At 37.1% G+C, this 13,845-nt stretch overlaps 1 protein-coding gene across 2 annotated transcripts in view; it reads right to left on the bottom strand.

Annotated features, from left to right (window-relative positions):
* Positions 1-1,185: 1,185 nt before the first annotated feature.
* LOC142081731 (transmembrane protein 128-like) overlaps positions 1,186-13,845 on the bottom strand; it is a 29,462-nt gene continuing 16,802 nt past the window's right edge. Inside the window, exons 1-6 of one of the 2 annotated variants that reach the window (XM_075148769.1) lie at positions 9,224-9,357; positions 7,882-8,023; positions 5,800-5,961; positions 4,490-4,598; positions 3,446-3,473; positions 1,186-2,896 (exon numbers count right to left, since the gene is read on the bottom strand). In XM_075148769.1, coding sequence (XP_075004870.1) covers positions 4,499-4,598; positions 5,800-5,961; positions 7,882-8,023; positions 9,224-9,347 — 528 coding nt within the window. In that variant the 5' untranslated portion in view covers positions 9,348-9,357 and the 3' untranslated portion in view covers positions 1,186-2,896; positions 3,446-3,473; positions 4,490-4,498. Of the gene's footprint in view, positions 2,897-3,445; positions 3,474-4,489; positions 4,599-5,799; positions 5,962-7,881; positions 8,024-9,223 lie in introns of those variants that run through there. The other variant, XM_075148770.1, reaches the window with a different exon arrangement.

Here is a 13,845-nt window from a genome sequence, read left to right as displayed (position 1 = left end):
ATGTAAATTTTTGAGGTTCACATTCCTCTTGAACTGGGACGGAGAACAAAATGGCAGGAGGAATGAGTGAATTCTGTACAATCCCCTATGTAGGTAAGCATAAGGAAGTAGTAGCTCATGTCCTTTATTCATTTTGGCCTGTTCTCAAGAAACAGGTATTTTAAGACATCTACAAGTTGTCCTTTTGAAAAATGCACTTAACTGAAAGCTATCCCTACGTTTCTGTCTGGCCCACAACAGCAGTATAAATAAAAAGCGTAACTAGATGAACAGTTAAGGCTTCAACCACCTCTACCTCAGAGGTACGTCCATCGCTATCTGAAGCTTACGGAAATGCCAAATCCTACTTTTATCTTAGGTAATGTAACCTTTAAAGAACAACTAAGGAAGATGCTTTCATTTTACAGAGCTTCTATGGGCAACTGATAAATAATCTTTACTGTCTAGACTATTTTATTTCTATGTTATTTTAAGATGATTCTAGAGTATCCCTTGTCGCCTGTGAAGAAAAGCTCTTTGGTGCTGGTACACATTCTCATCCTCAAATGAAATTAATGTAAATGGATACAGAAAATATCTATGGTGCCCTGTAGCCAGCTAATATATTCAAGCTTCGGTAGAGGTAGGGATTTTGACCACCTAATAATTGTTTTCACGAAACTATTAAGATACCTCTTTTTAATCTCTTGCCCCAAATGCTTTATTTGGTGGTAAGCAAATAACAAAAGCAAGGAGTTCACAGAACTGGAAGTGGCAGCAACGTTTTGTCAGGTTGCTAATTACAGCAAACATTGTTTTAAATTCTTTCCAGATTTGCCCCTACTTCCTTTTGAGCAAGTAAGTGACTTAAGCATTGCATTGGTTATTCATAACTGTTACTGAAAGACTTTGCAGGACTCTTCTACAATGAGCATATCTACCTGGGATTTTAGCTCTCCAAAGGTGTACAGAATGGTATTATACCTTCAATAAACCCAGCTGAGAGGTCATGAAAGACAAAAACACTCCAAGTCAAGTACGGTATTTAAAATCTACATGAACATCTACTTTACAGGCAAAATGATTGGCTGACAGTGCCCAAGAACAGTGGAACTGGATGGTTAAACAATTAAGTACTGAAAAATAATTGATCACTTTTGTACAAAGTTTATTAGATGTCCAGAAGAATAAATCTGAAAAAACATGTAGCAAAAAGTAATTTTAATTCAAGAGTACAAGGCAACTTAACACACCTAGAGCATTTATATAGTTGAAAAATAAAAATACAGTGATAATTACCATCCCTGAGCAACAGTGCATTTAAATATCATAATAAACAAAGTTACTCAAATGTACCTGTGTATGCAGATGTAAAATTGCTAAAATTTGTTAGAAGATGAAGACCTGAAGATAAGCAACTTGCCCTTTAAAGCTGTGAAGTATAACTGGTTTTAGAAAACTTAAATATTACATATAAACAAATCAAGCTGTTAACTTACTCTACAAGCTACTTAATGGTAGTGCTAAATGTGTTTTATTCCGGTTTGACTGATCCTTTGTAATGCATACCGGCAGCAACTTTTTTCCTTAATGAAACTGTAGCAGCTTAAGACAACGTTTATCTTTTTCATTACTGAACATTTCATGTATTGTGTATTCAGCAATGATGTGAATTTGAAAGTCAGAATGAAGAACACAGTCTCCTCTAACAGTCCAGGCTTCAAGCAACAGTCACAAGGAGTAAATTTCAACAAGTTTCAATACCCAGCTTCTACAATACTATCTTGCAAAAGGTCTGGATGTGAAAGTATTTAACAGAAGGATCTATATAAAACGGTCTAGCAACTAAATGGTGCTAGATACTTAGGTATCCAGATACTTAGGTATCTCTCCCAAAGTTATTTTATTTTCCCAACTGTGTATGACTAATGGCATTTAAGTTAATATCAGCCTCTTTATTGCTGAGGAAGAAAAATGGCTACTTCGTTAACAGGCACCGCTGAGAATGAAAAGTTAATTTACAGAAGAATAACATGAATGCTGAAAAATAGTGTATACATCAAAAGAATTTACTTTGTGCTCTTAATTTCTTGTGTAGTGTTAATATTTTCATATTATTGTTATTCAATAATATTGTTCATATTATTGTTATTCACAGCTTGATCATCTATCTTTGGCTGTGGACAAACTATATCAGCACAAGTATAATCTTTTTATTTCATTGGTGGCACTGCCGAATTAACAACGATGTAAACGTCAACCAGCTTTCTAGGCCCCTACCCCGATCCGTATCTTTTTTCAAACATTAGCAGATCTGAAGTCAAGAGATTAGGTAATAAAATATTTCCTACATGATAACACACATAACATTAGAAATTTAATATATCAAGAAATGTCTCCTGTGTCATCTATGAGTAAGTTTACAAGTACAAACATAGATTCCAGGTAACAATATTTTAGCTGTCAATTCAAATGGAAATAATGTAGTATTAAAAACCCACAACACTTTTATTAAAGTATGAATTACTTTCAAACCAACCAACCTGTTTTGAGCAGGAAGTTGGACTAGGTGACCTCTTGAGTCCCCAGATAGGATTTAGGACTATATAACTGACTTACTACCCATGTGCTTAATATTGAAGCATAAATAAAAGCTTTACAAAGCAGTGATGAAATGCTTTATGTTACTAAGAGAGATACAACCTATCTATCTTTCAATTATTCACTAATCAATTGCTTTTTCCCAGCCACTGGCTGACCTATGGTTATGTCCATTTGATTTATAAATCAGGTAGTCTAAGAATTACGGTATCAGTTAGAGCAAACAAGCAGTATTAGAAATAACAGAAGTACTGGAATGTAACAAAGGTGACATCCACTTTGCAGGGTAACAGTTACTTGAATCCTTCACATGAAGCTGGAAGAAAAGAAAAAACAAACCCAACTTCAACAACAATGCTGTAAGGTTGTATATACTGCACAAGCTGTATCTTGTACTAATTCAATATTGATTAGTTAATGATTTTGCATCACCAAGTAATAATTTGGTGCTAATTATAAGGCCAATAATTATTTGGCCTAATTCAGAATTTATAAGTTCTGTATAACAGAATTTACTTGGCTGTTCATATAGAAAACCAGAATATTTTCATAAGGTTCAGCTGTTTAGGATATCTGTAATTCACTTGTACTTCTTACTTTCCGAGTACAAATTAATGCAGAATGGTTCTTTTAGTCTGTTAATACGATCAGCTCTAACACACTGAAATGCGTCCTTTCCCCACAGCCTTCCAGTGCTCAGGCAAAACACAGCTAATGACAGAACGAACAAACAAACATGATTTGAAGAAGTTTGCATTAACCAGTGTGACTGAAGCTCCCATAATATAGTAAAGAGGTTCTGAAGTAAGTATCGTATTTTTCGGAAGTCTATAGGTGTTGTCAGAGTATGACCTAAGTTAATTACCTCCTTAAAAAATCAGGATTCTTGATATCTAGAAAATAGGGAAAAAAATGCAACATTAGTTTCAGTTTGTTTATGCAAACAAAAGCTGTGTTTCACTGTCCCAGCCATTAAATATTTTTTGCCTACAACTCCGGCACTACAAGAGGCTACACTCAAAATCCAGCACTGTCTCATTCTTCTTGCTGCACTCATTAAAATGCTGGGGGACTTCCTCACTGGAAAGGATTTGTGATGGCAAGCAAAACCAAACAGGCTTCCCCACATTCCCTTGAAACTGTACAGCAAACAAGACCTGCTGAAGGAGTCACTTTCACTGGACGATGTAGATGCCTGTGATACAGGGAACATCCCTTACCCTATTTACTGAGCGGTCTTTGATGTCTTCTTTAAGCTTTTTCAATTTCACAGGATTCATTTGAATAGTATATCCTAACAAAAGATGCGACAACGCCTTTTCAGTGTGGCAGTTACTGAGAATGAATTTTTAAAGTGAACAAAATATCTGGTTTTGCCTTTGAAAGGTTGTTTTTCAGGAAGAACAAAGAACTACTGATATCTGGCAGTTTTCCAGATAGCAGGTTGATCTGGACTGTTCATCACAGAAAATGAAAACAGCATACTTAAGACAAAGATAAGACACAGAATTTGAATTAAAAAAAAAAATAGAGAAGACAGTTGCATATGGATGTTAATAGCTTCTCCCTTTTATTGTCAGGTCAAGCAACTTCATTAAGAAGTTTTCCCAGTCCAAGTAAAAGATGCAGGTATTTGGCCTGTACTCCCCGAAACCATCCATTCAAACTAATCACTTCTTTTCACTGTCTAGAACGGAATCTTAGAGAAGAGAAAAAGGATATTCTTCCCCTTAGGATACTTGCATGTTCTCCGGTTACTCTATATGCCTCAAAATGTCAATATTCTAAAAGTGTACACAAAACATAGAGAAGGAATCCTTAAATGGTCTTACAATCCTTAAATGTCTAACAAAGCAGTTCATGCAACAAGATGAATAATTTTATGTGCTTAAACAATTCAATTATTTACCTGAAGGACTTATCCCAGGAGTGACATAAGCATCACAACACCCATAAACTGAATGAAGAGCAAGAAAGGTGTCATAAATGACCAGACAGGCCACAAGGCAATGTTGAAACTGGGAATAAAAGCAGGAAGTTTTTGGTAAGTTCAATTGTCATGTTATGGAAATACCAGCCACACAAAGAAAACATGGCACAAGAGGAAATGAGATTTAAATTACTCAACCTGGAAAAATACTTGTTTCTTTATGACTTGAGAGAAAAAAAAATGAAGATCCCAGCACTACTTATTAAATTGATGGTTTAGTTTACTGTTTATTTACTGACAACTCATCCTACAACTTCAGTAGCTGCTGCAGATTTTACACTGAGCAAGTCCTCTCAGTCCCATCAGGGTAAAGATACCTTCTACTTTCAGGGTATCTGTGTATGAAGCACCTGAAAATTAACTACTTTTGATTTTTCCATGGGCATACATGGCAGCTGAGAAAAGCCTTAATTTGTACTTCCAACCAAGCAGACTTGAGTTAACTAAAGAGAAAGGAGGAAAACCAACTTATTTTACAACTGAATTACAAGGATTACAGATTTGACTAATTCTAAACCATAGGGAACCTTTATCTTCCTCAGTCTTCCTTTTTTTCCCAGCATTGCAACAAATACTGACTGACGTTATTCAGATACAACATCCAAACTGAAGAGAGAACCAGCTTTCATGCAGAGAGCAAATATACTGGCACACACATATATAATTTTTTCATTCACATGCACGTTTGCTCAATTCTGAGTCCTATAACCTCATAAAGAAAGTAGCTCTTACTAAAAGTACCATCCTCTGACAAGATATAAACCTTAAAGCTCATATAACAATAGTTAGAAGTATGAATTTCAGTATATGTTTGCTATTTATAGATTGTTTGATAATGAAGGACTCTGTATTAGAAACTGATCAGGCATAATTTTTTCTAAGCTAGAGAATACACCTTTGTCTTAATTTGTAAACCTCACAAATAATTGTCAGAGGTGACCAATTTACACTAACAAAGCTAAGGACTTCAGTTTTCCCATAACTTTTCAAGAAGAAAAGGTCCGGTACATCTACAAGTACATCTACAAGTATACAGTTTTGACAGTTGCAACTCTTGCTTTGTGGATGAATGTCAAAAGTGGAAGAAATTATGCTACGTAGAACTGGTATTGTCACCAATACACTTAGTAGAACTAGAGAAATCATTATACTTTTTATAAAATGAGCCCATTAACACAGTTAGACTTGCACAGGTTTAGCAGAAGTTTGTACACAGTGTTCGAACTTACCAAATTGCTGCTGCAATAAAGGTAGCTGTTGTGATAGGTATTAGTGCTGGATACTGTGCATCATAGTCCTCAATTCCACAATACCACTCAAGATATAGTATGCAGTAAAAGGCAACAGATAAACATGCAGCCAATAAACAACTGCCAGAGGCAAACCACCAACTGTCGGGGAGGAAAGCACGTTAAAGCATGTTAAGCACAGTCACATTGCAATCTGCGCATTCATCTTCATTCTAATCTAGAAACAGAACAGACAATACCTGTTAATTATACAGATTGGCCTAGAGTTCCTGTAGTTTTTTTCTTAAATTACTTTTGCAAAACACTTTTTGCGCTTCTAAAGCTGTCTAATATACGTAACTATGCGAGTTTAATTTTGTAATGCAACATTCCTGTCATTTGTTTTTCCCTCAAATATTTTGGAAATGCAATGCAACAGACCTTGTCAGCGATCTACTACACTACCACACCAAAAATACTTTGTCAGTAATGAAATAAAATAGGCTCCATTGCAACTGTGCTTCTCACTATAAATTAGACTACTGTTTTTTGTGCAACAGAAATGTTGCAGAAAGCTTTAAAAAGGTTTCAAGTTTATGAACTCTCAAATTTAACAGACAAGAAGCATGAAGATTTTTCTTTATAGCAGCTGAAGAAAACCATAGAGAAAACCAGGATTTCAAACGCAGAATCAAGAAAACTCAGGGTATGTGATTATTTAGGAAGATGCACTTTTGAGTCTCTTTGAGCACATACTTAAAGAGTAAGATGGGAAAGACAACTTGGGAGGAAGGTGCACTTCAATAAAATCTTATACTTATCTGAATATGTATTTAGCAAATAAAAAATTTAAAAAGTGAATTCTTATTACCATAGCTTGATTACTAAATTACAAAGGGTAATCAAGGATCCTCCTACTCAGATAAGATTTGCTCTGGTATGGTACATCAAATATCGTATGCTATTTTGGTACCTCAATACTACCAACTGAGAAATCTGCATTAAGAGAGCAGTTGCCATAGTCTACCTAAATAAGCAACGCAGGAAGATGGGGTACTGCAGGGAGCAGATGGGGCCACCCAAAACCTTGATCACATCCTGGAGTCACTAGTTTGTATCCACAGCCAACTGGATGTACGGTGTATCTAGACCAGCCTGGAGCAGCAGCTCCAGCAAACCGCACAGCACAGAGTGACGTCCTGTTCAGCTTCCACATATTGATACAATCATGACAATGACAATGAGAGAGTTTTAAAAGCACTTCCAGGTGAAGCTATCTAAAAATATTTAACATCCATCAATCCCACTGAAAACAATTTAATAGAAAAGAAATAGAATAGGTTAATTCTTTATTTAATAAAAATTATTTCACTAATCTTTCACTGGTCTATTCAAAGTCTAGAGAACTTCTAGAGAAATGAACTTCATTTTGACGTTTAAAGATTAATTTCAGCGCTTTTTTGATTAAAATAAAATCAAAACCCCAACACTTTCAACAAAACAGGCAGTGATTTCTTGTACTTAAGTGTAAACTTGAAGGTACAGTATTAAAACATCCTGCTATTCGAACAAATTTTGCATGTACATAGATGGCTCGGTAGAGCCTAAAGAAAAAAAATAATTATAGCAAAATTTTAAGCATTGTATTTATTTAAAAATTAGTTTAATAATAATGCCCAGGACCGTGTCCAGACAGGTTTTGAGTATCTCCAAGGATGGAGACTCCATGACCTCCCCAGGCAACCTGTGCCAGTGCTGGGTCACCCTCACAGTAAAAAAATGTTTCCTGATGTTCAGAGGGAATCTCCTGTGTTCCAGTTTGTGCCCATTGCCTCTGGTCCTGTTACTGGGCACCACTGAAAAGAGCCTGGCTCCGTCTTCTTTACACCCTCCCTTCAGGTATTTATAGACATTGATAAGATGCCTCTGAGCCTTCTCTTCTTCAGGCTGAACAGTCCCAGCTCTCTTTATTCCTATTGTGGATCTTGTTTATCCAAGATTTAAAACAGTGTTCAGATGTAACAAACTGAATACGACTGTAAGATGAAAACACAACTTTCTTTATAAGAAAAGGTACCTTACCTATCTGCTTGAATAGTTTCTTTAACAGTTTTAAAAAAATCAAAGTAGTACGTTACAGCAATCGATGCCAAAATCCAGAATGCAGAATGAATATTCAGTCTGGTAAGAGGCTTCCTCTTCTTCTCTACAGCTGTAGACTCTTCTGTAAATAAGAACATAATTATAGCACTAAAGCCAGTCATTAAATGGAGTATGATTATAGTTACGTAAAACATGCTGCTTTATCCTTTTAATTCATTTATCTTTGGAGATTATTATACTCAGTATAATACACTTTGTATTACAGAGGAAGTCTTCTAAAAAGCTCTGCACATTTCCTGAGATAAAACAGACTAGGCAAGGTACCCTCTTAGATAAAATGATAAAGCAGTAACAATCAGCACATACTGTGTTTGTGTACCTTTTTAGGAAATTAACAGCTGACTAGATTTTGAAAGGGTTATTTAACTGATTAAAAACCTCCTCGTGTTATTAAAGCATTTTTATTAATCTAGCATATAGAAAGTCAGGATGGTATTTCTGATTACTAATTTATTTGTAACCTTTTGTGTTAATTTTAGTATTTGCAAACCGATTTCAGGCATAAATAACTGCATACCTTCAATAGGTAAACTAAAACTATCATTATGCAGAAAAGTATCTTTTCTTTTTTCCTCATCATCGCATATAGTTTTAGAGAAAGCAAAAAAAACATGAGCAGATTTGAAAGCATATTTTTGAGCACGGCAGTAACCAACTAACACACTCAATACTTGTACACACTGTCCAAAAAAAGGTGTCAAATGTGCCTTTGGTGTTTCATACTTTGAACTTTATCACTAGAAGCTATTAGTGGCCTGTGTGCCTCCAGCAGTGCAATTGTATGCTGGCTCCTCCACATGCATGAGTGTGCCAACAGCTCTGCTGGAGTTTACAGGCACTTTTATTTTTTATTTCCTAGATTCTTCCTCATCTACTAAAGCTTGGGTCTGGAGCATTTAAGCACTTCATCCCCATCAAGAAATCCACGGTTGCAAGTCTTCTACACTACTCACGTCCCCTTTTCACATCCAGCTCGCTGTTGCCACCAGCCACCGGAGGGAGGATGTGCTGCCTGCACGCAAGCAGTATCCCAGGGGCAGGGCAACGCGCCCGTTTACCCGAGGGGCCCCCCACTCCTGCCGTGAGCAGGGTCCGTCCCCTTCCCCCGCTCCCGCCGCGGGGGCAGCGCTGCGGCAGCCGCTGCTTGTCACCGCTCCCCGCCCGGGCATTTCTGTCACGCCGCCCGCCTAGCAGAGCCTGCCTCCGCTCCCCTCCCGGCGGGGTCCCCGCGCCCTCGGCCCGCGTCCCCGGCACCACCCACCAGCCGTCCCGCCGCCGCCCCCGAAAGGTGGCTGCGGCAGCAGCGGGTCGCGGGGCTCTGCCCCTCGCCGCAAAGGGCGCCTGAGCCTCGGGAGCGGGTCCCTGCTGCTGGCGCCGGCCTCCATCTTGGGCCGCTCCGGCAGTGACGCCAGGGCGGGGGCGGGAAGCGCAGCGGCCGTTACGGCCGTTGGCGTGAGGGGCGGTGGCCCCGTGTGTAGGGGCAGAGGGAGCGCGCCTGGCGGCCGGGCGGCTGAGGCGGCCTCTGTTAGAGTTCAGAGTCGCTGTAGCTGGTCAGAGCTTTGCCGAGCCCAGTCGGAAAGCCAGTCTGACCGGCTGGTCCCCGCGGCGGTGCCCGGGTGCCGGGGCGGGAGCGGGGCGGAGGGCGCTGGGCGCCTGCGAAGCACCTCTATAGCAAGTGGTGACCCTGATAATGGCCCAGTAATATATTGTAAGTCAGCAGTATCGCAAATCGCGCTAGTCCCCACTGAAAATAGTAAAGAGTGTGATGTAAATCCAAGTGCCGGAGTGAGGACTGTTTTGTCAAAATGATTAAGAAAAACAGGGAAAAACTGGGTCCATACAAATGCTTTGGTCATCACATTTTGCAAACCAGATGCTTCCAAGGACAGATGTTGGAAAAATTTCGATTTTCGTGACCGAGCAGTGGTTTAGATAGAAGTCAAATACAAAGCTCTGAGAGATTTCAAGACCCGTAGGAATACTGTAATGCTATGAGAGCAACCCACAACTGAAGATAATAACCGTATTTACAAGACAAACTAGATGAAAGTTAAACTACTAAGATGGTAAAATAGATTGCCTTTGTTTCAGCTCTAGCTGAATTCTTCTGCATAACTAGACGCAAAGTCACACTAGCATGTTTCTGCAAACAAAACCGTGAAACATTAGATTAGTGCTGCTTTATTGTTTATTCACACAGACTAAAAACAGACTAAAACTAACAGACTAAAACTAACTCAAAACTAATAAATTATATTGACAGATTAGATCAGGTCTGGTCTAATTTTTCCTGTTTTATAAGAATGCTGTGAATATGTATATTGTATCTTTTGGGATGTGTTCACTGAATAAGTAACATGGCTTTTTAAATTGAAATTTGTTTCTAATAGTAATGATTTATTAGGCTAATTAGATTATATATGTGGTACATACAAATCCTGTACTTTCTTAGACAAAATCATATGTGGCATAAAGTTCCTACTAAGGCAAAAGTCCCACTGACTACAGAATGGCTACCTGTCCGATACGGCACCTGTTATGGATAGCTTTTCTTTACAGTGTAATTAAATGTAGAAATATTCAATAAAAGCTCAGATAATTATAAGGTAGATTGAAAAAAAAAAATTAATTTCAGAATGTGGGTTTTACTTACCAAAATCAAATTTAAAGTCCTTCTAGCTGTATATAGATTAAAGTTCAAAAAACAAATGTTCAATTACCTGATTATACTTTTCCTTTTACCCCGATCAGAAACAGAGTATTTTGTGTGAAAACAGTGAGTATGAGAAATATGTCAAATTTCCACTTAACGTGCATTCTTTGCATATTGTGTGGCATTTATCAAACAAAGTTTTGCAGATACTTCCTCTGTAGTTTCATGTTGAGAAAACAGGAAAAGCAAGAAGAATGGAATCTAGGCTGTGGATAAATAATTATGTATTTTATCAGTAAACCTGCAAAAATGTCAGGCCATCCTAAGGGTAAAAACTAATTGGTAGAAACTAATTAGGGTACAAGCTAGACTTGCTCTGACCTGCACTGTTTTTAAGCAGTTCTAAATCTGTTGGGTAACTAATGACCTTACCAAATGCCCTTTGAAATGAGTGGAAAAAAAATGGAATAAGTATTAATAAAACAATAAATCTGCATATATAACCTAATTCATACAGTGTTATAGCAGGATTAGCTCAGTTACATCAGTTTAACTAGTGTAATGATGAACCCTAGAAGTATATAAGACTAAGTTTTTTCAACGTATTTAGTTACCACAACTTTTTCTTACATTTGGGTTGAATTTTAGGTGCTGAAATAATGGTGAATTTTACTTAATCTGTGCATTCTACAATTAGAAGAAAAATAGCACTGGCTCTTCATTTGTCATATAACCTGATCTGTAGATACATTAGGTTGTATAATCTACCTGGAGAGGTTATCTTTTCAGCAAAAGGGCTGCTAACAGTAATTTATCAGGAAAAAATTACTACATTTTCCTAAATATCCTGTCACCTGTTTTATAGATGAGTGAGGTTCTAGGGACAAGGGAAGCACAGGTTCTGGTTATTCTTTATTACTTTGCATTGAGTTTTGAGTAAATTCAGCCTAAAAGATACAAGAATGGAACAATTTTTTTTTTTTTTTATTGCAGAAAGCCGGGCCTTCATTTACATCTGAGTTTCACATGAGCCATGTCCTAGTGAGTAGTTGTTTTTCCCAGCCTTAGAACATGTCTCACAATAAGGGCCAACCACATCATAGTCCTTAGTGACTACAGTGATTATTTTTTATTTAGTTCGGTTGAATATTTTGAAGTTAACAGCTCATGGGAGCCTCTGAGCTCTGCTTTCTTAGCAATGAAATAGAGGTTTCTTTGTTTTCTTTCCTTTGAGTGAAATGATTACCTCAGCCTTCACTTTCATGCTAGTAATTCAAATAAGAAACAAAGGAAATTTTCATGTACTTTCTTTGCAAAAGCTATTCATAGGAAATCTCTTTGATTTAAACGTGGCAATTAAATAAATATATATGCTTGAAAAGGTTAAGATCTGTTAGTGTTGTTAAACTGAAGACTCCTGTTTACCTACAGAGTAGGTATTGTGCAGACCTGAAATAAGAGCTTCCCTTCCCTGACTCACTATTGACCTTAACCTTAGACCGCTCATGTTCAGTGTTTGTAGAGCTGAGATGTTTTCTGTGATCTTTTCACAGAGCTTCTCTGATTCAGAAATTACTAATCTGTTAAAGAGCAGATAGCGGTCAGGAGCTGAACTGAGACTGTTACAAAATGAAGAACATAATTAATAAAGCATCTAAACAATGTGCTGTTATGGATAATTAATTTTTGCAAGTAAAAGTTTAAGAATCCCTGCAGAAATGTTACGAAGTATTTTAAAATGTGATGCGTGATGTGATAAATTTACTTAACAGTCTGCAAAAGGAATTTGTGAATTTGAAGATTCTGTGAAGGAAATGTACAAACGGTAGAGTTTGCAGCAATTTTTTTGTTAAACGTATTCCTGGTCTCTCGCATAATGTAAATTCTTCCCGCATTTTCAGAAACTGACTTCAACACCTTTGTGTTCTTTTAAATAGAAAAGAATGCTTTGTAGTTATTTGAATGTTTTTAAACATACAGGTTTTGGAGTTATAAGTGAAAGCTGAATTTTGCAATCTAGTTGGGTATTTTAAAATTCATTTTCTTGTTGCTCACTGAGTATTTGCCATTTACTGATTAGTTGTTTTTATGCTGATTTTCAGGTAACTCTTAACAACACAGACGAGGTAGCTTTTTATGTTCCTTGACTGAGAATTAGGCATCTCAGTTAAATTCTCACTTTTAGAAAGTCAAATTAGTTTTCTAGTATTCTAGCAAATATTCATAACTTTTTCCCCATTACAGAAGTCAATAGCTAAATGTTGTCTGTTCACAAAAGAGCTGATTGGAATTTTCTTCATTTCTTATCTAAGTAGGGCTGGCTCCTCTCTCCCTATGTTCATTTTTAGCTGAAGGAGGTTGGCTACAGTGTATGCATATTCTTCATTTTGAGGAATGATTGTACAATATCCTCTCTGCTTTCTGTTCATGTTAGAACATTTTCATGTTAAGAAATAATGAAGTGAGTAATCTGCTCCTTATCTTCTGCCATCAGGAGTAAAAGGATCGGATGGGTAGAGATTCTCAATCTGTTGTGAACATTGTTCTTGGGGTAAAGCATTGCATATCCTCTCTTACACTGAGTGAAAAAGTAAATGCATTGTCTCAGTCATCCAGGTAAGAAAAAAGCCTTCAAATACTACTACTTCAAATAGTTCTCTTGATTTCATCTAGCATTCCTTTAATTACTTTAAATTCAGTACAATGGAAAAAAATCACAAAAGGACTTGAAAATACTTGGTGTGAATAACTTAATGCAGATCTGAAAAATGACTGAAGGTTAGAACTCAATCGAATCTGAATGTTGTACATGTACAAACTATTGAACTCAAGTTGAATTCTCATGCAAGAATTAAACTCCACTGCAGCCCTGAATTGACCCTTTAGGAAGGAAACAATACATATAATAGTCTGTTTGATACCAGCACTATATGTAAGCATGCAAGTGTTTGAACTTCATGAAGGAAAAGAGAGCAGAAAAGATAAAGGCAGTTAAAAAGGTGAAGAGGGCATCTAAGAGAACAGAAGAACGTACCACATAATGTCATCTGATTTACCTAGGTATGTTATTCTTCACCTTGAAAGTTGTCTGCAAATTACAAAAAAGTAGCTGGTCCAGAACGTTATTTTAATCTGAAGTATCTATTTGATGGAAGACCATTTCAACACCCTCAATTGTCCTGATTAGAAATATTAGGTAGCTTCAATGTTTGACTCTTACCTTTTGCGAT

This window comes from Calonectris borealis, chromosome 4 (genome assembly GCF_964195595.1).
Source record: "Calonectris borealis chromosome 4, bCalBor7.hap1.2, whole genome shotgun sequence".
Classification (NCBI taxonomy): domain Eukaryota; kingdom Metazoa; phylum Chordata; class Aves; order Procellariiformes; family Procellariidae; genus Calonectris; species Calonectris borealis.
This window is presented reverse-complemented; position numbering and strand designations above follow the sequence as displayed.